We start from the raw sequence: 19,120 nt of genomic DNA, 5'->3' as shown, positions 1-19,120 counted from the left end.
CATTCTTGGCTACAAGAACTCAAGTTATTAGCCATTCCAGTGCTCTTAAGGTTGCAAAAACACCTGTGTATACACAGACCCATTGTCTTCAGTGGGTTTCTGTATGTGTTCAGGGATGGTAACCATGACTGTCATCTTTGCCCCTGAAAACTTAGACTAGAAAGTTATAGGTGCAATTCAGGGTAGAAGCAAGCACAAAGTAACTTTCTGGAAGTAAGGTTTCTTGGAGAAGCTGGGTCCTCAGAATGTGGGTGATGGGGCATAACAATCCCTAAAAGTTGAGCTTGTAAAAGATCTTGGCTGACTCCAGAAGTATACCTTCATCACCAAGAGAATTGCTCTGGGAGATCAACAGCCTAGGTAGATAGAAAGATAAGTAGAGGAAGCATTGCATAGATGATTGTATTGCTGAATAAGTTTTATTGGTGTTCTACTGGTGTCGCAAGCCCGTGTTTCAGAAAAGAGAAACCAGTACATAGTTCACTAAATAAGGAAGCCATGGTCAGTGAGACGGGGAAGGGGGTGGGTTTGCATTTGTACAATAAAGAAGGAGCAGTTATAGGACGACTGTTTCCTTCTAATGTGAAGGGCATAGTTAAATTTCTAAATGTGAAAACACTTTGTTACCATCCATGCTTTCAGCTGCTAGTTGTTTTCCCCCAGCCTCCCTTTCACAATGCACATACTTGGATCATTGCATTGACTTTTTCATAGGAGCTCGTAAATATGGCTTGCCAGCGAGCCATAATTTGCAGTTTCTGCTGGTTCCAAGTCTTCTATGTCTGCCAGGGGTAGACATTGTGCTAGCTGCGGACTTGTTTTGACTCCCACCGAGGTGTCCTACCTGTCCCACTTATTTTTTTTTTTTAGATTAGCACACTTCCTTACCAGCAGCTGGGTCTGCTGTGAAATTGGTTTCAGTTGGTGCTGAAAACTGTGGGTTCATAGGAGTTGTTCACTGTATTGAGGCTCAGACTCCACCCTGCCTTGTTCTTAGTCTTTGGGGCAGGTTACTTATCCTTTGCTATGTCTCCAATGGCAGCCATTTTGTGGTGGTTTCTCAAATTGCCAACTGTGCTCCCCAGCCCCCCAAAGTTGCCTGTTCCTGGGTGTATGCCAAAGAATGTGGAGTGGGGCTGAGGGGTTATCTTGTGTTGCTTCAAAATTTCTTAAGATGCATTCCTCAAAAAAAAAAAAAAAAAAAAGTTCCAAGGTGACTTAAATTAAAACATACAAAATTTAAAACAGCTACAACAGTTAGCCCTTAAAATACAGCCACCTTCTAGAACAGCTAAAATAGCAGTGATGACTAGAGACAGTTCAACTGATGTGTAAAACAGCCTATCCTATGCCATCAAATGTCTGGGAATAGAGGGAAGTCTTAACTTGCTGCCAAAATGATGACAAAGCTGGCACTAGGCAGGTCTCACTGGGGAGAGCATTCCACAATCTGGGGGCCACCTCTGAAAAGGCCCTGTCCATTGTTGCCATCCTTTGAACCTCTCTTGTCTGCTTCAAAGTCCATCATGGTATGAGAGAGATCCCTTCTTCTGAGTTAGGGGATTGGGTGGGGGCAGGGGGGATTTCCTTCCGGCTATACTGAGCAGCAGCCAGCCCTTGTCTCAGGTGTGTGGATTGATTGAGGTGGTTGCATTTTTGCAACAGAGTTGTTTACTGCTGAATAATTTGTGTTGCATAGGTTTTGGGCTCTGTGGAATTCCTGAGAACCTCATAGGAGCTCTGTTGAAGACTGGTGTAAAAGGGATAACCGCTGTCAGCAACAATGCAGGGTAGGTATGCATCTGTTCTTAGAACACCAATTATACAAAATCTAATTGAGATTCTCTTTACACAACTGATCTTGCGTGGTGGGAAGTACCCTACTTATCCCTCTGAAAGAACCCATCTTGCAACGTGAAATGATGAAGCCAAGACTACTCTATAAGCATTATGTAAGTTTTAACGAAGTCTGAACTGCCAAGTACTGTGCCTGGTTATATTCTTCTCTCTTCCTGTAGTTATTTCGATGCAGTTTATTTGGGGGGCTATTACATGGCAGTGCATTGTCGAAAAAAGCTGTTGTTGCTGCAGCACAGGGTAGGCTAGTCATTCTGTTGGGTATGTTTACATTAACAATATTGATATATCTGAAGGAACAACTCCATGTATCAGCCTGCCTGTGCTCTTAGATATGTGGGGGAGGCCCATCCCATTGTCCTACCACTGTGGGGGAAAGTGCATCATGTGGTGACATGAGGTAGGGCCTTCTCTGTGGTGGTGCCCCGACTTTGGAAGGCCCTGCTCCAAGAGGTACACCTGGAACCAACTTTACTATCATTTTGGTGCCAGGCTAAGACCCCTTTGTTCACCTGGGCACTTATGAGTGGTTAGCTCTGTTGCTGATTACTTGGTTTTAATAGAGTTTTTAATATACAGAGTGGCCCAAAAGTAGGTATACAGTATAGTTTATTTGCATTTTATTACACTGTTTATTACATTTACATTTGTTTAACACTGTTTAATCTCGTAAGTTCGAAATGTATCCCATCAACGTTGCAACATTCCTCAACCTGTCCAGAACACTGTGACACACAGTACGACACAAATTCTGGTCCGCATCAATGTCCATAATTGCTTTCGAGATGAACTCTTTTAATTCATCCACTGTCTGGGGATTCCTCTCAAAAACCTTATTCTTTACTACGCCCCCCAAAAAGAAGTCCAATGGTGTTAAGTCGGGTGAAGTCCATTGGTGCTAAGTCGGCCATTCAATACTGCCACATCGTCCGATCCAATGCTGTGGGAAGGTGTTGTCAAGATAGTCCCTTACTGCAAAAGCATAACGAGGAGATGCCCCATCTTGTTGGAAGAGCAGTTCGGCGAAGTTAGCCCTGGTTCTGAGTTGTGGCACTACCACGTTGCGTAACGTGTTTAGGTAATTGTTACTATCCACAGTTGTATCGAAGAAAACTGGTACTACAACACCTTTGCTGGACAGTGCACCCCACACTGTGATGTCTGGCTGGTTCAGTTGAGATGTGAGAGTCAAATGAGGATTTTCATCTGCCCAATGCATACAGTTATGCGTGTTCACGTGGCCTGACAACTTGAAAGAAGCCTCATCTGACCAGATGATCTTATCAAGAAGGTCTGGTTCGTTAGAGATTTGGTTACGCATCATCTCACAGAATTGCAACCGATGGTCTGGGTTGTCCTCCAGAAGACCATGTAACAGTCTTGGATGGTACGGCTTCAATTTCAATTTATGCATTAAGCATTGCAAGGACGTTCTAGGTATGGATAGCTGCTTAGACGCATGTCGTGTGGACTTTTTTGGACTGTTCACAAATGTCAGAGCGACTCTCATCTCATTGTCCTCTGTCATAGACGTCCTAGGACGTCCAGATTTCGGTGCATTAGCGACTGCACCTGTTGCTTCAGATTTATCTCTAAGACGATAAATTGTCAGACGTGTTGGTGGAGGAGTGTCAGATGCTTCTTGCCACGCTGTGCGCACCTGCTTGGCATTTTCAGTCTTCCAGTATTGCTTTAGAATCCACTTGCTTTGTTCTTGACTCAGGTTCGCTGCCATCATTCACAATATCAGTAAAAAAAAAATAACTAAAAAGCTAAACAACTGTATAACCACTTAAGGGCCTCACTCCCCTCACTCTCTACACTTAACTGATTTAACTGTCACTCACTCTTCCCAACTGTCATTCTGACTCCACCCACGCATCTTCTACTCACACATTCTCTCCCTCTCCCATCAACATTCTAAACAACTGTATACCTACTTTTGGGCCACCTGGTATTGTTTTATACTTGGACTTTTTAATGTTGTTTTTGCCTGCCCTAATGTTTTAAATGAAGGGTGTGAGATAAATGGAAATAATAACTATGTCTTCTACAGTAAGAAGAACTCCTTTGAAATAAGGGGGCATTTGACTGCAGAATGGCAGAACTTCCACTTTCATGAAGGGTCCTCAGCATTACAAAATATGAAAAATTGAGAGATATGTTTATCTCTTATGGGAGCTAGCTTTTTACTGAAGTTTACAAATTGCCCTGAAAAATAGGAACATAATATAGATAAAATATATTTATCTGGACCATAAGGAAGGCTGAGCAAAGGAAGATAGATGCTTTTGAACTGTGGTGCTGGAGGAAAATTCTGAGAGTGCCTTGGACTGCAAGAAGATCAAACCAGTCCATCCTCCAGGAAATAAAGCCAGACTGCTCATTTGAGGGAAGGATATGAAAGGCAAAACTGAAGTACTTTGGCCACATCATGAGAAGACAGGATACCCTGGAGAAGATGCTGATGCTAGGGAAAGTGGAAGGCAAAAGGAAGAGGGGCCGACCAAGGGCAAGATGGATGGATGATATTCTGAAGGTGACGGACTCGACCTTGGGGGAGCTGGGGTGGCGACGGCTGACAGGAAGCTCTGGCGTGAGCTGGTCCATGAAGTCACGAAGAGTCGGAAGCGACTGACCGAATAAACAACAACAACAATAGATAAAATAATAAAATTATGCATAATAATAGCAAACTCAATTATCCAAGTGTTGATCCTTCTCTAGCCCAGGGTCAGCTCCAGGTTTGCAAGGACCCTGAGCTTTCCCCCACCCCTGGTGGGCTTACTGGGGACTGAGAGAAGGAGGAGCTACAGTGCTACTGTGGGCCCTTTGATTTTTTTTCTTTCTTTCATTCCTGGCACTCCGTTGTAATCTGGTATATGAGGAAGATGGTCTCTTAGACTGACAGTGGACAAAATCAGTACAGAGGGCCAATTCAGATATCCTCTCATGTACCGATTCCTCTTCTTGTATAGTTAGCTTTAACAGTGGTTTGTTGTGACATCCATATTGAGACAAATTGTGGTTGGGGCCAACCAGCGTTGCCTGGTTTAACTAGGGTTTGAAGTGGGCATGACCTGAAGAGCAGAGTTTCGGGCAATCCTAGTTAGCTTTACCCATAGCTAGCCCTGATTCAGACATTGATTTAACCATCTTTTGCTACCGGCGTAGAAGGGTGGGGCATCTGTTGTGGGGAGCTATGATATGATGCCTGAATTCAGCCAGAGCTATGCATGCTTAAGGCAGTTGATGGGCTTCTGCACATTTAATTCTGACCTAGATTGTTGCCAAGTGATCAGAGTTCTGAATTGGAGTACAGGTCATTGCATTCCCTATGTTCAGAACACTGATGCTATGCCAATGGCTGCTAGCCCAGTGGGTGACACAGTTACCATCAAGTCCAAATAGTACTAGCAACCAAGTGCCCACAACAGGAGGTGGCTCTTCTTTAAGGCACATCCTGTTCTGTGCTATGGTCACAATTTGGGGAAATAACTGGAAGAGTTCTTTCATGTGTATGGCCTAAACCTTGCCCCCCCGTCCGGGCCGCATTACCTTGGGGATAATCTGTTGAGCAGGGCCTAAACCCCAAAGTGGGCGAGGCCAAAGCCATCCATCCATATTCATTCTCTCTCTCTCTCTCTCTCTCTCTCGCATGCACGCACGCACGCATAGTTTTGGCTATTGAGCTGTATAAAAATGCAATTTTAAAAAATCTGGCCCAGGTCTTCTGCCTTCAGTTAACTGATTGCCATCCCCACCCCTTGCAGCTAACATCCTACTTATTTAAAGGCCTGAAGAATGTTGAATATCCTTTATTCTTTATCCTAATTTTAGGAGGGTAAAATATTGGTATTATTTACCAGCAGATGCTGGTATGTCATGATAGGTGAAATGGTTAGCATGGCTTATTGAAACCTAAGCTAAAAAGGGATCATGTATCCCTTTTATATATAAAAGGGATATATATCTCATTGTCCAGGTAAGAAATACTCTCTCCTAGGATTATACATAAAACAAAAAGACCTACATTTTCCTTTAATTAACTTTGGCCTATGTTATCAGTATTAACAAGTGTTTCAAACCAAACAACAGTGGGATTTGAATGCTTACTTTGTAGTGTGGAAGGCCAGATTCAGATTTGCTATTCCAAAATGCTTTCCTTGAATGTTACGCTTTACAAGTTAAACATTAATAACGTTTTTTCTCTCACTTATCAGTGCTACTATTGACACTGTAGCTGAATGATAAGATAATACGGATTCTTCCATCATTCAGACACTTTTAGTCTTTTTTTCATTACCCAATTTGGATGTCTTTGCTGGAAAGTTGATACGGCATACTGAGAATATATAAAATGGTATATTTAACTGTCCTTAGGAAATGATGCTCAAGAGGCTTAAGAAATACCAGATTTTTTTTAGTTACTTCATTTCTCTTTTTTGGTAATGAGTTGAGAAATATTTAGGAACTACTGTAGAATTGAGTAACTTCTGTGCTTCTCTTCCCTTTTAAAAAATAATTCTCTAGCTTTGATACATGGTAGTGTTTCTCCAAACCATTAGGTATGGATATCTGCCAAGAGAGTTTTATTTTTCATTGGGACTTCCAGCATTTCATCTCCAGATCACAATTGGCAGATGTATACATGGATATTGGGGTGGCGGTGGTGAAATGCGGAATTAATTACTGGACAAAAGGTCATGAAATGCCTGGCATAGCTGTTGGGTCTGTTACATTTCCTGCAGCAGAGCTCAAACATATACATGTATACAAAACGTATAACGTCAGGAAGATTCACTCAGTCTGTTCTTTCTAATGTATACGACATTAGAACACAATATTATCACAACAGCAGTCACTGTGATAATAGCATATCTATCTTACTAGCTACACTATGCTATTTTAACACATAGAAAAGCAACCCAGAGTCCTGATTCAGTGTGAGTTGAATAGAATATGTCGATTAATTCTTGTTCAGGAATTTCACGCTGGGGCCTCCCTTTGAAGACTATCGAAATATGGTGACTGATGTCAGCAGCCGAGTGTCCTGGGAAAATAAGATGTTCTCCGAATAGTTCTCTGAATATTACCATTTTTTGAGCTCAGGTTTTTGGGAGAAATTTTGTTGTCCAGGGTGAGGTATGCACAATCGATGTACTGGAGCATTTATTTTGTATTTATTTAAAATGATATTTAGACTGCCTTTAAGAGTAGAACCCTTCAAGTTCCTCTTTGGAGCTGTAGGTGGCAACAAGCGGTATCACTTTAGTCTCTGAACCTATCCTGCAGCAGTGCGTCCTAGACCACAGTATTTATCTAATGCAGGCCTGGGGTTCAGAGAATCATGGAATAGTAGGGTTGGAAGGGGTCTACAAGACCATCGAGTCCAACCCCCTGTTCAATGCAGGAATCCAAGTCAGAGCATCCCTGACAGATGACTGTCCAGCCTCGTCTTGAATGCCTCCAGTGTGGGAGAGCCCACCGCCTCCCTAGGTCATTGGTTCCATGGTCATATTGCTCTAACAGTCAGAAAGTTTTCCCTGATGTTCAGCCGGAACCTGGTTTCCTGTAGCTTGAGCCCATTATTCCGTGTCCTGAAGTGCACTATCATATCATGTCTTCTCAAGACTAAACATGCCCAGTTCTTTCAGTCTCTCCTCATTGGGCTTTGTTTCCAGTCCCCTGATCATCTTTGTTGCCCTCCTCTGAACCTTAACGCGTTTGTCTGCATCCTTCTTAAAGTGTGGTGCCCAGAACTGGACACAGTACTCCAGATGAGGCCTAACCAGTGCTGAGTAGAGGGGAACTAGTATGTCATGTGATTTGGAAGCTGTACTTCTATTAATGCAGCCCAAAATAGCATTTGCCTTTTTTGCAGCCACATCACATGGTTGGCTCATATTCAGCTTGTGGTCTACAACAATTCCAAGATCCTTTTCACTTGCAGTATTGTTGAGCCAAATATCTTGTAACTGTGCATTTGGTTTCTTTTTCCTAGGTGCAGAACTTGGCATTTATCCCTATTAAATGTCATTCTATTGTTTTCTGCCCAGCGCTCCAGCCTATCAAGATCACTTTGAATTCTGTTTCTGTCTTCCAGCGTATTAGCTATCCTACCCAATTTTGTGTCATCTGCAAAACTGATAAGCATTCCCTGCACCTCCTCATCTAAGTCATTAATAAAAATGTTGAAGAGCACTGGCTGTATACTTGCCCTTGATTACAGACAGCCCCCAGTTTGAAACAGCTGTTCACCAGTAACTGGACTATCAGAGGCAAGGACTAAGCCCTGCAACAAACGTAGATGCTACATTTTCCTTGTGTCTGTTCGGGCAACTTTATTTTATTTATTAACATTTATATACCACCTTACCTGCTAAAACGGAATCAAGGTGGTATACAACAATTTAAAACAATAAAACCTTGCAGCAATAAAAATGAAAACATTAAAAACAGTAAAAACTTTAAAAGTACATATTTTAAAAGGCTAAATTGAAAAGATGCATCTTTACACCCTTTCTAAAGGCCCAAAGAGTCAGGGCCTATTGTAATTCTTGAGGGAGTGCATTCCATAATTTTGGGGCAGCACAGGGAAAGCCCTTTCCCATGTGCCTGACAAATGGGCCTCTGTGGGTAATGGTGCCCTCAAAAGGGCCTCTCTTGCAGATCTTAATATTACAAGACTTAACAATATCAGCGGTGCATTCTCCGGCTCATTCTTCAATGTGATATATGCCATCACTCTCATGCCCCTATTGGAATCCTCCTCCGAGGAAGAGTTAGAGGCCCCAGTGGAGGATGATGCCCTGTTCCTGCCAGGGCTTGCACTGCAACAGCGGCCTGAGTCTGTGGAGGAGCTTGCTGAGGTACCAGCTGCTCAGGAAGAGGGGGACTGTCCCTCAGAGGAGGAGGCTGAGCACCCCCCGAGTCCCAGGGAGTGACGATGCCAGAGGAAGCAGGCCCAACTCGGGGAACCCCGACGAAGTGCCAGCCTGCAGCAGAGGTCTGCTGGGGAGGAAAGGGGCTCCTCGTGAGTAGGACTCCGACCAGAGTGCTCTAACATACTGCAGCTGAGCTCTGGATGGGGCAGCGGGCTCTGCTGTTAAAAGCCTTTAGCGTCTGCCCGCGTTGGGAGCAACACTGTCCCAGCAGCTCGAGGGGCTTGTGCCTCGCCTCCTGGACCTTGCCCTGTGATTGATGCTCTGTGATACTGACCATTGGGCTTCTTCTTGACTCTGCTTCTGGACTGTGTATTGTATCTGACGGCCTGTGTTTTGACCTCTGCTTGCTCTTCTGACCACTGCTGCTTTACCTTGACCCCACGTATCTGACTGCTTGTCTATACTTGACCATTTGCCTGCTTAATTGACCACTCTGTTGTTTACATCCCTGTATTGGCTAGCAAAGAGCCATGACTCAGTTTAGAGTGGGACAATCGCCAGCAAATAATGCCCTTCTGCTGTGTACATAGGACAAACAGGCCATTCTCGGTGCAAGGGATGATGATTTATCAGCAAATTCAGCTTGGGCTTAATTGGAACTCTGGGGTTGTTTCCTGCCACAGCTGGGAAATTAGCATAGTATAGCTCATTGATCCTCAGCTGGTGGGTCGGGACCCATTCCTAGTTTGCAGCTTTACCTATGGCAGGTTGCAACTGCAGCACTACCACCATACAAATATATGGTTAAAAAAAAAATGGGTCCCCAACTACCTGTTTAGGCTAAAGTTGGGTCACAGGTCTAAAATGTCTGAAGACTGCTGCTAGTAAGATAGTACTAGCTGTACCTGTTGTGAAAAATTTTGCAGCCATGTGTGTGTAACTTACGATTTCATAATTTCGTTAATTGGCTGTTTTACCCGATCTTGAGATTTCACAGCTTTGTATGGATGGTGCAGTGGAAGCTGGTGGCTCCGACTTTCCCTCTCTCTTCCTCTCATCATTCAATTATGTCCCGCATTGGCTTCCCTTCAATGAGCACCCCAGTAATATGACCTCTTCCCATAAATTAAAGCAAGCCTCCCCCACCATAGCAAACAGGGTCTTCCAACCCACCTCCCTCCCTCTCATTCATCCACACAACTAGCCTCCCTTTTTCCAATAAGAACATGAAAGCATAGACAGACCTACCCCTCCTCTGTTGTAAGGAAAGAGGGGGGTTCTATTATAAACTTGTAACAATTAATAGTGAAGCTGTCAATTTATATTCGGGGGAGTGATTATTTTTCTGCAAATCTAGGCATCAGCAACTTTAATTTGAGACCATTCTGAACTCGCTCGGATAATATTTAGGGGTCGAAATGGAGTGAACAAAAATTCCTGCTCTGTATTAATATATAGATTATCACAGTGACTGCTGTTTTGAATAGGTCAGGTCTAATTTTGTACACAGGTGTAGGAAGAATGGCCTGAATGAGCCCTCCTGATGTTTAAAGTTTGACTTTGCTTTGGAGTACACTGAAGATAATGTCAGATCCTTTGGTTCTCACCGTTGGCAATCACACACTCCAAAGGCAGCAGGCTTGAGGCTCACTACTTTATTAGTTAGCTGCCAGGTTCCTTACAAATGCAAATCCTTGGAGACTACAAACAAAAACAGCTACTCCACATAATTACGAATATCGATAGAGGAGCCAAGTGGGAATCAGAGACATTGCCGGCAGTTTGAACAAAAACTTGCCGGCCAGAATAACTTAGGGAGGAATGCCACTCCCTTATCGTTGTGCCCCCCTACGTAAGCTATCACGCATAGCCAACTGGGTGGAACGTCTGAGCTCCGCCTCTGACTTTTCCTGCTTCACTTTGTGCTGCACTCTAGCATCCCTCAGGTCACACCCCACATTTTCCTTCCTCCTCCAAGACCTTCATTCTCACAGGGGAAGTAAGGGGAGGGCCTTCAGGTCGAGCCATCTGCAAGCCAAGTTCCTGAGAAGAACGCCTATCCATATCTGAGCTCACTAGGGAGGACACCTCCCCCAGTTCTGGCTGGCCCCAATCTGAATCTGAGCTGCTAACTATCTCCACATGCTCAGAATCATTCCTTACAGATAACCCAGTTATACCCACTTGACCTGCTTATGTAACACCAGATTTGGGACTCTAGCAGTTGGGTGGAAATTAATATTGCTCCTTTAGAACTGGGCTTATCTAAATGGCTATCTGGGACAGAGCTGATCTGAGTAGGGGTAGCTTAGGGTATGGCTGAAAGGGTGGTCTTGGCACCTTTAAGCCTTGAGAAAATGCGTGGGCTTTGGAGATGGTGGTGAAATGTTTCGGGATCCAGTGGGGTGGCTTTACCTTGCTGCTGGTGGCAGTTGTGCACCCAGGAATTTTGACAGGCACCATTTTTGTCCCCAAAAGCTCCAGATGCCCTCACGCTGGCTTCACGGTGACCATGTCTTCATGTGGCATCAATGTGAAGTCAATCTGTAGCCTGTTGGGGTGGAAAATGGCATCTGCAACCTGCCAGGATGCCCAGAACACAATAGCTAGTGCTGGTAAGTTCATGGTAGACTCCTGACTTTTCATGCTGCTGCCTCCAAAATCACTGAAATGCTCTCCCACCCCCACTTCACAGTATGCCAGAAGGGTGGGGGGAATTAGGAAGGCATGTTATGGCTCTCCCTGAACACTTTATGTAGGGTACCACCTCTTGCATCCCCAGTGCCCACTTACAATGGGGTTATACTCTGTTTCTTCTGTGGAACCCAAAGTGTTGTCCCTGCCATTCTCAGGCAGTATTCCATCCAGGTACTGCCGAAAAACATTGCATTGTGTGCCTTCAGAGCCTGCTTGAACTGCATCCTGGTACAACATTGAAATAAAAGAATCCTAGAATCGTAGAATAGTAGGGTTGGAAGGGGCCTACAAGACCATTGAGTCCAACCCCCTGCTCAATGCAGGAATCCAAGTCAAAGCATCCCTGACAGATGGCTGTCCAGTCTCATCTTGAATGCCTCCAGTGTGGGAGCCCACTACCTCCCTAGGGAATTGGTTCCATTGACATACTGCTCTAACAGTCAGGACATTTTTCCTGATGTTCAGCCGGAATCTGGCTTCCTGTAGCTTGAGCCCATTATTCCGTGTCCTGCATTCTGGGATGATTGAGAAGAGATGCTGGCCTTCCTCTCTGTGACACCCTTCCAGGTACTTGACGAGCGCTATCCTATCTTCCCTCAGTCTTCTCAAGGCTAAACATGCCCAGTCCTTTCAGTCTCTCTTCATAGGGCTTTGTTTTAGTCCCCTGATCATCTTTGTTGCACTCCTCTGATCCCTGTCCAGCTTGTTTGCATCCTTCGTAAAGTGCGGTGCCTAGGGATGTCGGAGAATTCCTCCATGGACCCCAATGAGGCTGGATTCAGAAGAATCCAGCCTCCGGAGTCCATGGTGGAAAGGATCCCTTACCTCTACCTTCCCGCGGAATCCTCCCCGGCTGGATCCTCCCTGCCGGCGGCTCCAGAGCACCAGCAATACGGCCACCATTGCCATGCTGTATCGCTAGCTGAGGCTGACACCGGCTGTAAATGGCATCCACTATGCCATTTGCGGCCGTAAAGCTCTTAGATTAAGCTAAATGTAGCCGTAAATAGCTGCATTTAGCTTAAACGGCTTTACAGCTGCAAATGGCGTCCGCTATGCCATTTGCATCTGTGGTTTTTCACGTGATAGGCTAGCCACAGACACAAATGGCATAGCGGATGCCATTTGCGGCCGTAAAGCTCTTAGTTTAAGCTAAATGCAGCCATTTATGGCTGCATTTAGCTTAATCTAAGAGCTTTACAGCCGCAGATGGCATAGTGGGTGCCATTTGCAGCTGGAGTCAGCCCGATACAGGACGGCAATGGTGGCTGCCCGTATCACTGGCGATACAGAGCCGGCGGCCAGCTCCATGAAATGGCTGCAGAGCGGCACCGGCCGAAGAGGATTCCAGGGGGAGGGACGGATTCCCCCCCCCCCGCAGAACCCCCCTGGAACAAAAGGTAGAGGTAGAGGTTCCGCCCATCCCTAGCGGTGCCCAGAACAGGACACAGTACTGCAGATGAGGCATAACTAGTGCTTTCCTAAAATGACTTTATATTAACACAGATATTGCACATGAGTGCTGTTTAAGATACACAAGCAGTACCAACAATGTGGAACAAAGTGTTGTAGTATGGAGTGCTCTGTTCAGGAGGCTGGCCAGGCATTCATGCCCTTTTCCGTGATACTCCAATCCACTGTCACCCATCCCTGATTGCTGTCTTTCCTCTCCCCCAACAAACACTTGGCATTCTGTGGCCACTGAGAATGCTCACTCCTCACTGGTATCTTTTTGGGGTTTCCTCCTCCTTAAGTTTTTTCCCCCTAAGTAGGTTTTGGACTTCTGCAAACCTTCAGGCTTCCACGAGCCCTGCTGATGCCTCCATAAAGGGGAATAGGGGAAAAGGAGAATTTAGAGATGGTAGGTTTACAGAAGGTTACAAGCTGAAATACATCTTACAGAAAACCCTCAAGCACAGAGAGCTTTTATATTGTATCCCCAAGCAAAATAGTCAAACTCGCTAGCCTATCCTTCCCCATACCTAGGTACGGGCCTCCCAGGATAGCATCTATCTGACAGCAGGTCCAAAACCACCATGATGAAGGGAGACACCACACCCCTCTCCCAACTTCCTTTTAAGGCCCAGGGCAGATTTCCCTCTAACGAATCACCAGCTCAGGCCCAAAGGGGACCACCCTCACCCCAGCAGAGTCAGCATCTTCCCACCAACTCAGCTGTTACCTTCTTCCCAGTTAGCAAGGACTGAGCCTGGCCTTGAGCAACAGGGCCAAGGAACTTTGAGATAACACCCAGTTCCAGGTGGCTGCTGTGGACATGACCCCCACGCCTGGCCTTATGGTGGAAAAGCAGGCCGGTGTTCTTGACATCCACACTGTTGACATGCTTGTATGTAATTCAAGCTACCAGTGAGTAATGGAAACACTGGAGATTTTTCCAAGCTGAAGTCAACTCCTGCATTAGAACAGTGAGTTATGCAGGAGTGCCTAATCTTGGCTTGTGGTCCCTATTATATTTCATTTACTAGGCTTGTGATGATTGTGACTTTGTAAGACATGATGCATATATGAACACGGAAAAAAGCAATCGACAGCTTCCACCACGCTCACATTGACCTAGAAGCAGAAGCTTCTCTAGCTAGCGTGCACATAAATGTCCTGCAATGAAAGGGGGAGGCGTGGAGAAAAGGAGAGAAGGAAATTGGAGGAATGCAGAGACCTGTCCCATTCCTCTGTCCCCAGATCAATGTTGGACCGTGAGCTAGGGTGCTTCCAAACGATATCTTTATCCTACAGTCACCCTGCTTCGTTCATGGAATTTTACAGGGGGTTGAGAAGATGTCATCTTCAGTTTGGAACCCTCGTGTGTTCTCCGTCCGCATCTTCTGTCTTTTTTTTTTTTCTTACCTGGAAATCTAATTGCAGCAGCGTAGGAAGCTTGTTATGCCTGTGACACGCAGACATCAAAGTTATGGGGATATTGTGCATTACAGATGAAATGACTTGAATACATAGCCTTGCTTCTCTCTTCATCTGCATACCTAAATGTTGATACAAATTTTCAAGTATCTGGATGTAGTGCATATTTGCTCTTACTCTCTGCTTGTTACCTTATACGGGTTACTCTGTGTTTGGGGTGGTCTTGCTTACAGGCGCTGGTGTGGACTTGATAACACATTCTAGTAGTATGGTTTAGTGATCTTAACTGGCTTTCAGAATCACAGCTAGGTCCATCTACTCCTGTATGCCGTTCGATAATAGCTAGCTTAAAATAAAAGCGCAGGGCAATAATGGCAGGTATTCCTGTTGTTCACATCCAGCTCTTTAAAGTTTAGAGACATCTTAAATCCTGCCTATCCTGATGCCTATAACCTGCCACCAAGCAGATTCCATGTTGAATTGAGGACTTTTGACCCTGTTAAGCAGATGACATGCCATTGTGACTTTACAGCTTGGAAGGAGCAAGAGGAAGGTGTGTATGTGAATACCGCTTGCAGGCTATTGTGCTGGATGGGTTAGTTCTGCAACCTAGTAAGACTGTGTGTGTCTGTGTGTGCGCGCGCGCAAGAGAGAGTGCGTGAGCAGAATGTCAAGCAAAAGCAGGAGTTCAGGGCAGGTGAAGTGCTGGGTTCACTAAACAGTATGACATTTGCACTTGCTCCTTTTGGCTTTCTTTTTTTAATTTTTGGATTTTGGGGAAACACTACACTATGACCTTAAGAACCCAAATGTTTGTTCTTTTCCTTAAATAATAATACATTTCTTTTAAACTGTAAATTTATTTCTTTAAAAAAATATATGGATTCCACCCCTTTTCTAAAATAACAGTTTCCTTGGAAATAAGCAAGCAGTTCAGTGTAGTGTGGCTAACTCAGGACAATTTCACAGTAGCTCCATGACTGTTTAGTCTACACTGAGTGGCATTCATTTTGTCTGGGTCAGATTTTGGTCAAATTGAAGCTTGCGTCTGCTTACGTACAGAAATCCCTTTGCTAGTCCTAACGCCATTTCAGGTCCGGTAATGGCCAATGTACTGAGTCAAGCAAACCAATGGATTAGAGGAGCCCTTGATAACATGAGGTAGAAATCTCTCTCTAATAGTTAACAAATCTGTCCTCGACTTTTTATTCGCTACTGTTCCCCACTGAGCCATTTCTGTGTGCCATATGCAGGCTGAAGCAGTGTATACACATCTCTTGCTTCTGGTCACGATACAATAGACAATGAGGGTTAGCTGAAGAATTATTACTGGACAGAGGTTGTCTCTCTCTCTTTTCCCATGAGTGACTGTCTTGCTGTCCTATGCCTCTTTGATTTCCCATTACATTGTTAAGATACTGGCCCCTCCGCCTACACTTTGACAGGAATATTTCTTATAGCAGGTTTTGTCAACTTCTGAGTCATTGGGGCCCCCCTCTCTTCTCCAGGCAGTGATCCAGAGGCAGAAGGGAAGAGTTGTAGCGTAGTGGTAGAGCACATGCTTTTACATATAGAAGGTTCTGGGTTCAGTCCCCAACTTCTCCAGATAGGGCTGGGAAGGATGCCTGCCTGAAAACCTGGAGAGCGGAGGACAGTCAGTGAAGACCAGTGATGGGAAACCTCTGGTCAGTGGACCGAATGCAGCCACCAGGCCTCCCCATATGGCCTGTTGAGTCTCAGCCAAGGCCCCTCCCTCTCACGGAAGCCCTGCCCCTTGAAAAGAGCAAGAGCTCTCTTACTCCAGGTCAAGAGTACTGAGCTTCTGTGTTGTGTGGGGAGGAGGGAAGCCCTCTTCCCACCTCACAGCACAGAAGCCAAACATGGTGTGTGCGTGTGTGCATGAATTAGAGAAAGAGAAAGTGTGGAATTTGTGAGAGAATATGGGTGTGTGTGTGTGTGTGAATGAATGAATGAATGATGTGTGTGTCTATATATGCATGTATGCAAGTGAAGCACATTGGGGTCACATGCCAGCAGTGGGTAACCCCACCTACTTGGCCTGTCGCCCCACCCATTGTTGGCATGCACTCCTTGATGTACTTTTCTGGAGCCAGTTTGGCCCTCGGGCCCAAAAAGGTTCCCCATTTCTAGTGTAGACAATACCGAGGTAGATGGACCAATAATCTGACTTGTTTCAAAGCAGTTTCCTATTGTGAGCCTTAAGTTGTTCACACAATGATTGGCTTGTGAGTGGTTCAGCTGTACAGTAAACTTGACACCATCTAGCAGTAAAGGGCCTCACAGTTGTGGCACATGCGGTATTATAAATCACAAAGAGTGATGTAACATTAAACTATAGAATATTTCTTTCCTTATTTCTTAACAATTTGAAAACAGTTTATCTTACACGGGAAGCTGTGGGCAAGCTTTTTACCACATATTGTTTTAGAATTCGGTAGGGCTGCTAGTGACTGGATACAATGACTTCAGGGACTGGATCTTGGTCATGGGCCCCTAGGTAGCCATCACTGTATTATAACGGATAGGCATCCCTTTTGGACCTGTGAGCACATTTAGCAATTTGAGCAACTGTCCTGGGCACCACCACAAAATGGCTGTCATGGGAGGCATGGCAATTCACAAAGGACAAGTAACCTGCCCAATGATTTGAGTACAAGGCAGAGGTGGGTCTAAGCCCCAACACATTAAGCAACTCCTTTGAACCCACTGCCGGTAAGAAAATGTGTTAATTTAAAAAATAGCGGTAGGATTAGGGCACCTTGTGGGGGGTAGGAAAGATGTTCAAGGGTGCACTTGTGCCCATGTGCGCCACATTGCCTATCCCTGTAGTATAATGAAGAGGCATCTTTTCAGTAGGTTTTGAACGGTCATTCCCTCCATTGCTTTTCTCAGTCATATTTTCATTTTTATTCTTCGGGAAGAATAAGTGAACCGATGCTGTTGATTATCAGTTACTTTTGTTTGTACAAAATGAGGCTTAATAGCCAGTATTATTGGGGGTAGGGGGTTAAGGGGGTAGGAAATCATAAATGCATTTAGTTCAGTATCAATACAGCTAGTTTGGTATAAATGTGTATTTAATTCTATTCTTTGTCCACAGTAGGGATGGGGGAATCTGTCAGTTTCAGTTTTGCTCAGTTTCCTAACTGGAAGTTCATTTCAGCCTGTTCCACAGCCCTTTGTGAATTTGGCAGAAAAAAAATAGCATGAAAATTTATACTCCAAATCTCCACATTTCTCCAACTCTTTGTATGCACTTCTCCTAGTCCATGTAAGCATTCTCTTCTCCCACCCCATTTTATATTTTGGGGTGTATATTTTCCCTAATATATGCATTTTTATGTGCACTTCTCCTTAATATTCACATTTTTATGTGCATTTTTTGAGTTGCGAACTGGTTTGCAAATTTCTGAAAAGTGTGGATTTCGATGTGCAATTGTGTTCCAGTTTGTTTATAGGTTTAGGAGGTGTGAATTGGTTATGTTCGTATAAAAATTCAGACCAAATGAATTCCTCCTCCATTCCTAGTGCACAGTTCAGTTGGTTACTGTCTGCACACTTTTCTTTCCATTCTTTCCATCTATACAGAGAGAGAGAGAGAGAGAGAGACCCAACAGTGCATGAAAGGGACAGAAAGAAGCAAGGTGTCATTTATTTATTTATTGCATTTATATCCCACCTTTTTTCCTCTTGCAAGGAACCCAAGGCGGCTTACATCCTCCTCTTCCTCCTCTCCATTTTTATCCTCACAACAACCACCCTGTGAGGTAGCTTGGGCCTAGAGTCTGTGACTGGCCCAAAGTCATCCAGTGAGCTTCCATGGCTGAGTGGGGACTAGAACCTGGATCTCCTGGATCTCAGTCCAGCACTCTCACCACTACATCACACTGGCTCTCCATGCTATAGCTCAATGTGATAAGAGCACATGCTTTGTATACAGAAGGTTCCAGGTTCGATCCCCAGCATCTCCAAGTAGGGCTAGGAAAAAATCCTGCCTGAAACCCTGGAGAGCCACTGCCAGTCAGTGTCGACAGTACTGGGCTGGATGAACCAATGGTCTGACTCGGTATAAGGCACCTTCCTGTGTTCCTAAGAGAGTGCAGTCTGGAGTGAGACAACCAGTAAACCCATGTAGCTTCCCGATACATGGAATAGGGGAGGCAGGCTGTCCCCACATGAATTGTCATGACATCGTACAGCTCCTTTTGTATAGGGGTGAATGCTCCTTCCTTGTTCTCCTCGACCTCTCAGCGGCTTTTGATACCGTTGACCACGGTATCCTCCTGGACCACCTGGAGGGGTTGGGCATTGGAGACACCGTATTGCGGTGGTTCCGGTCCTTCCTCTCCGGCAGGTACCAGAGGGTAGCACTGGGAGAGGAGGTTTCGGACCCGTGGCCACTCACTTGTGGGGTGCCACAGGGTTCCATCCTCTCCCCGATGCTATTTAACATCTATGTGAAGCCGCTGGGGGCTATCATCAGGAGGTTTGGGGTGCGGTGTCACCAATATGCGGATGACACGCAGCTCTACCTCTCATTCAAATCTTCACCAAGGTTGGCCGTAGAATCCCTGTCCAAATGTCTGGAGATGGTGAGTGGCTGGATGGGGAGGAATAAGCTGAAGCTCAACCCTGACAAGACCGAGGTACTTTTGGTGGGAGACAAGAGGAGGCTGGGGGATGTTGACCTGGTGTTGAGTGGGGTACAGCTAACCTTGAAAGACCAGGTCCGCAGCCTGGGGGTCATTTTGGACTCCCAGCTGTCCATGGAGGCTCAGGTG

General features: G+C 45.1%; 1 protein-coding gene across 3 annotated transcripts in view; it reads left to right on the top strand.

The window, feature by feature from the left end:
- OXCT1 (3-oxoacid CoA-transferase 1) overlaps positions 1-19,120 on the top strand; it is a 94,879-nt gene that overhangs the window by 12,513 nt on the left and 63,246 nt on the right. For all 3 annotated transcript variants that reach the window (XR_014787579.1, XM_084833147.1, XM_084833146.1), the window contains exon 3: positions 1,700-1,790. Coding sequence is in view for 2 of the 3 variants with exons in the window: in XM_084833147.1 (XP_084689273.1) it covers positions 1,700-1,790 (91 nt within the window). In the remaining variant the exon portion in view is untranslated. The remainder of the gene's footprint in view (positions 1-1,699; positions 1,791-19,120) is intronic.

This window comes from Heloderma suspectum, chromosome 2 (genome assembly GCF_057233095.1).
Source record: "Heloderma suspectum isolate Gila_16-S chromosome 2, 16-S_ref, whole genome shotgun sequence".
In the NCBI taxonomy this organism is placed as follows: domain Eukaryota; kingdom Metazoa; phylum Chordata; class Lepidosauria; order Squamata; family Helodermatidae; genus Heloderma; species Heloderma suspectum.
The sequence above is the reverse complement of the archived record's forward strand: the minus strand, read 5'-3'. Positions and strand labels throughout refer to the sequence as shown.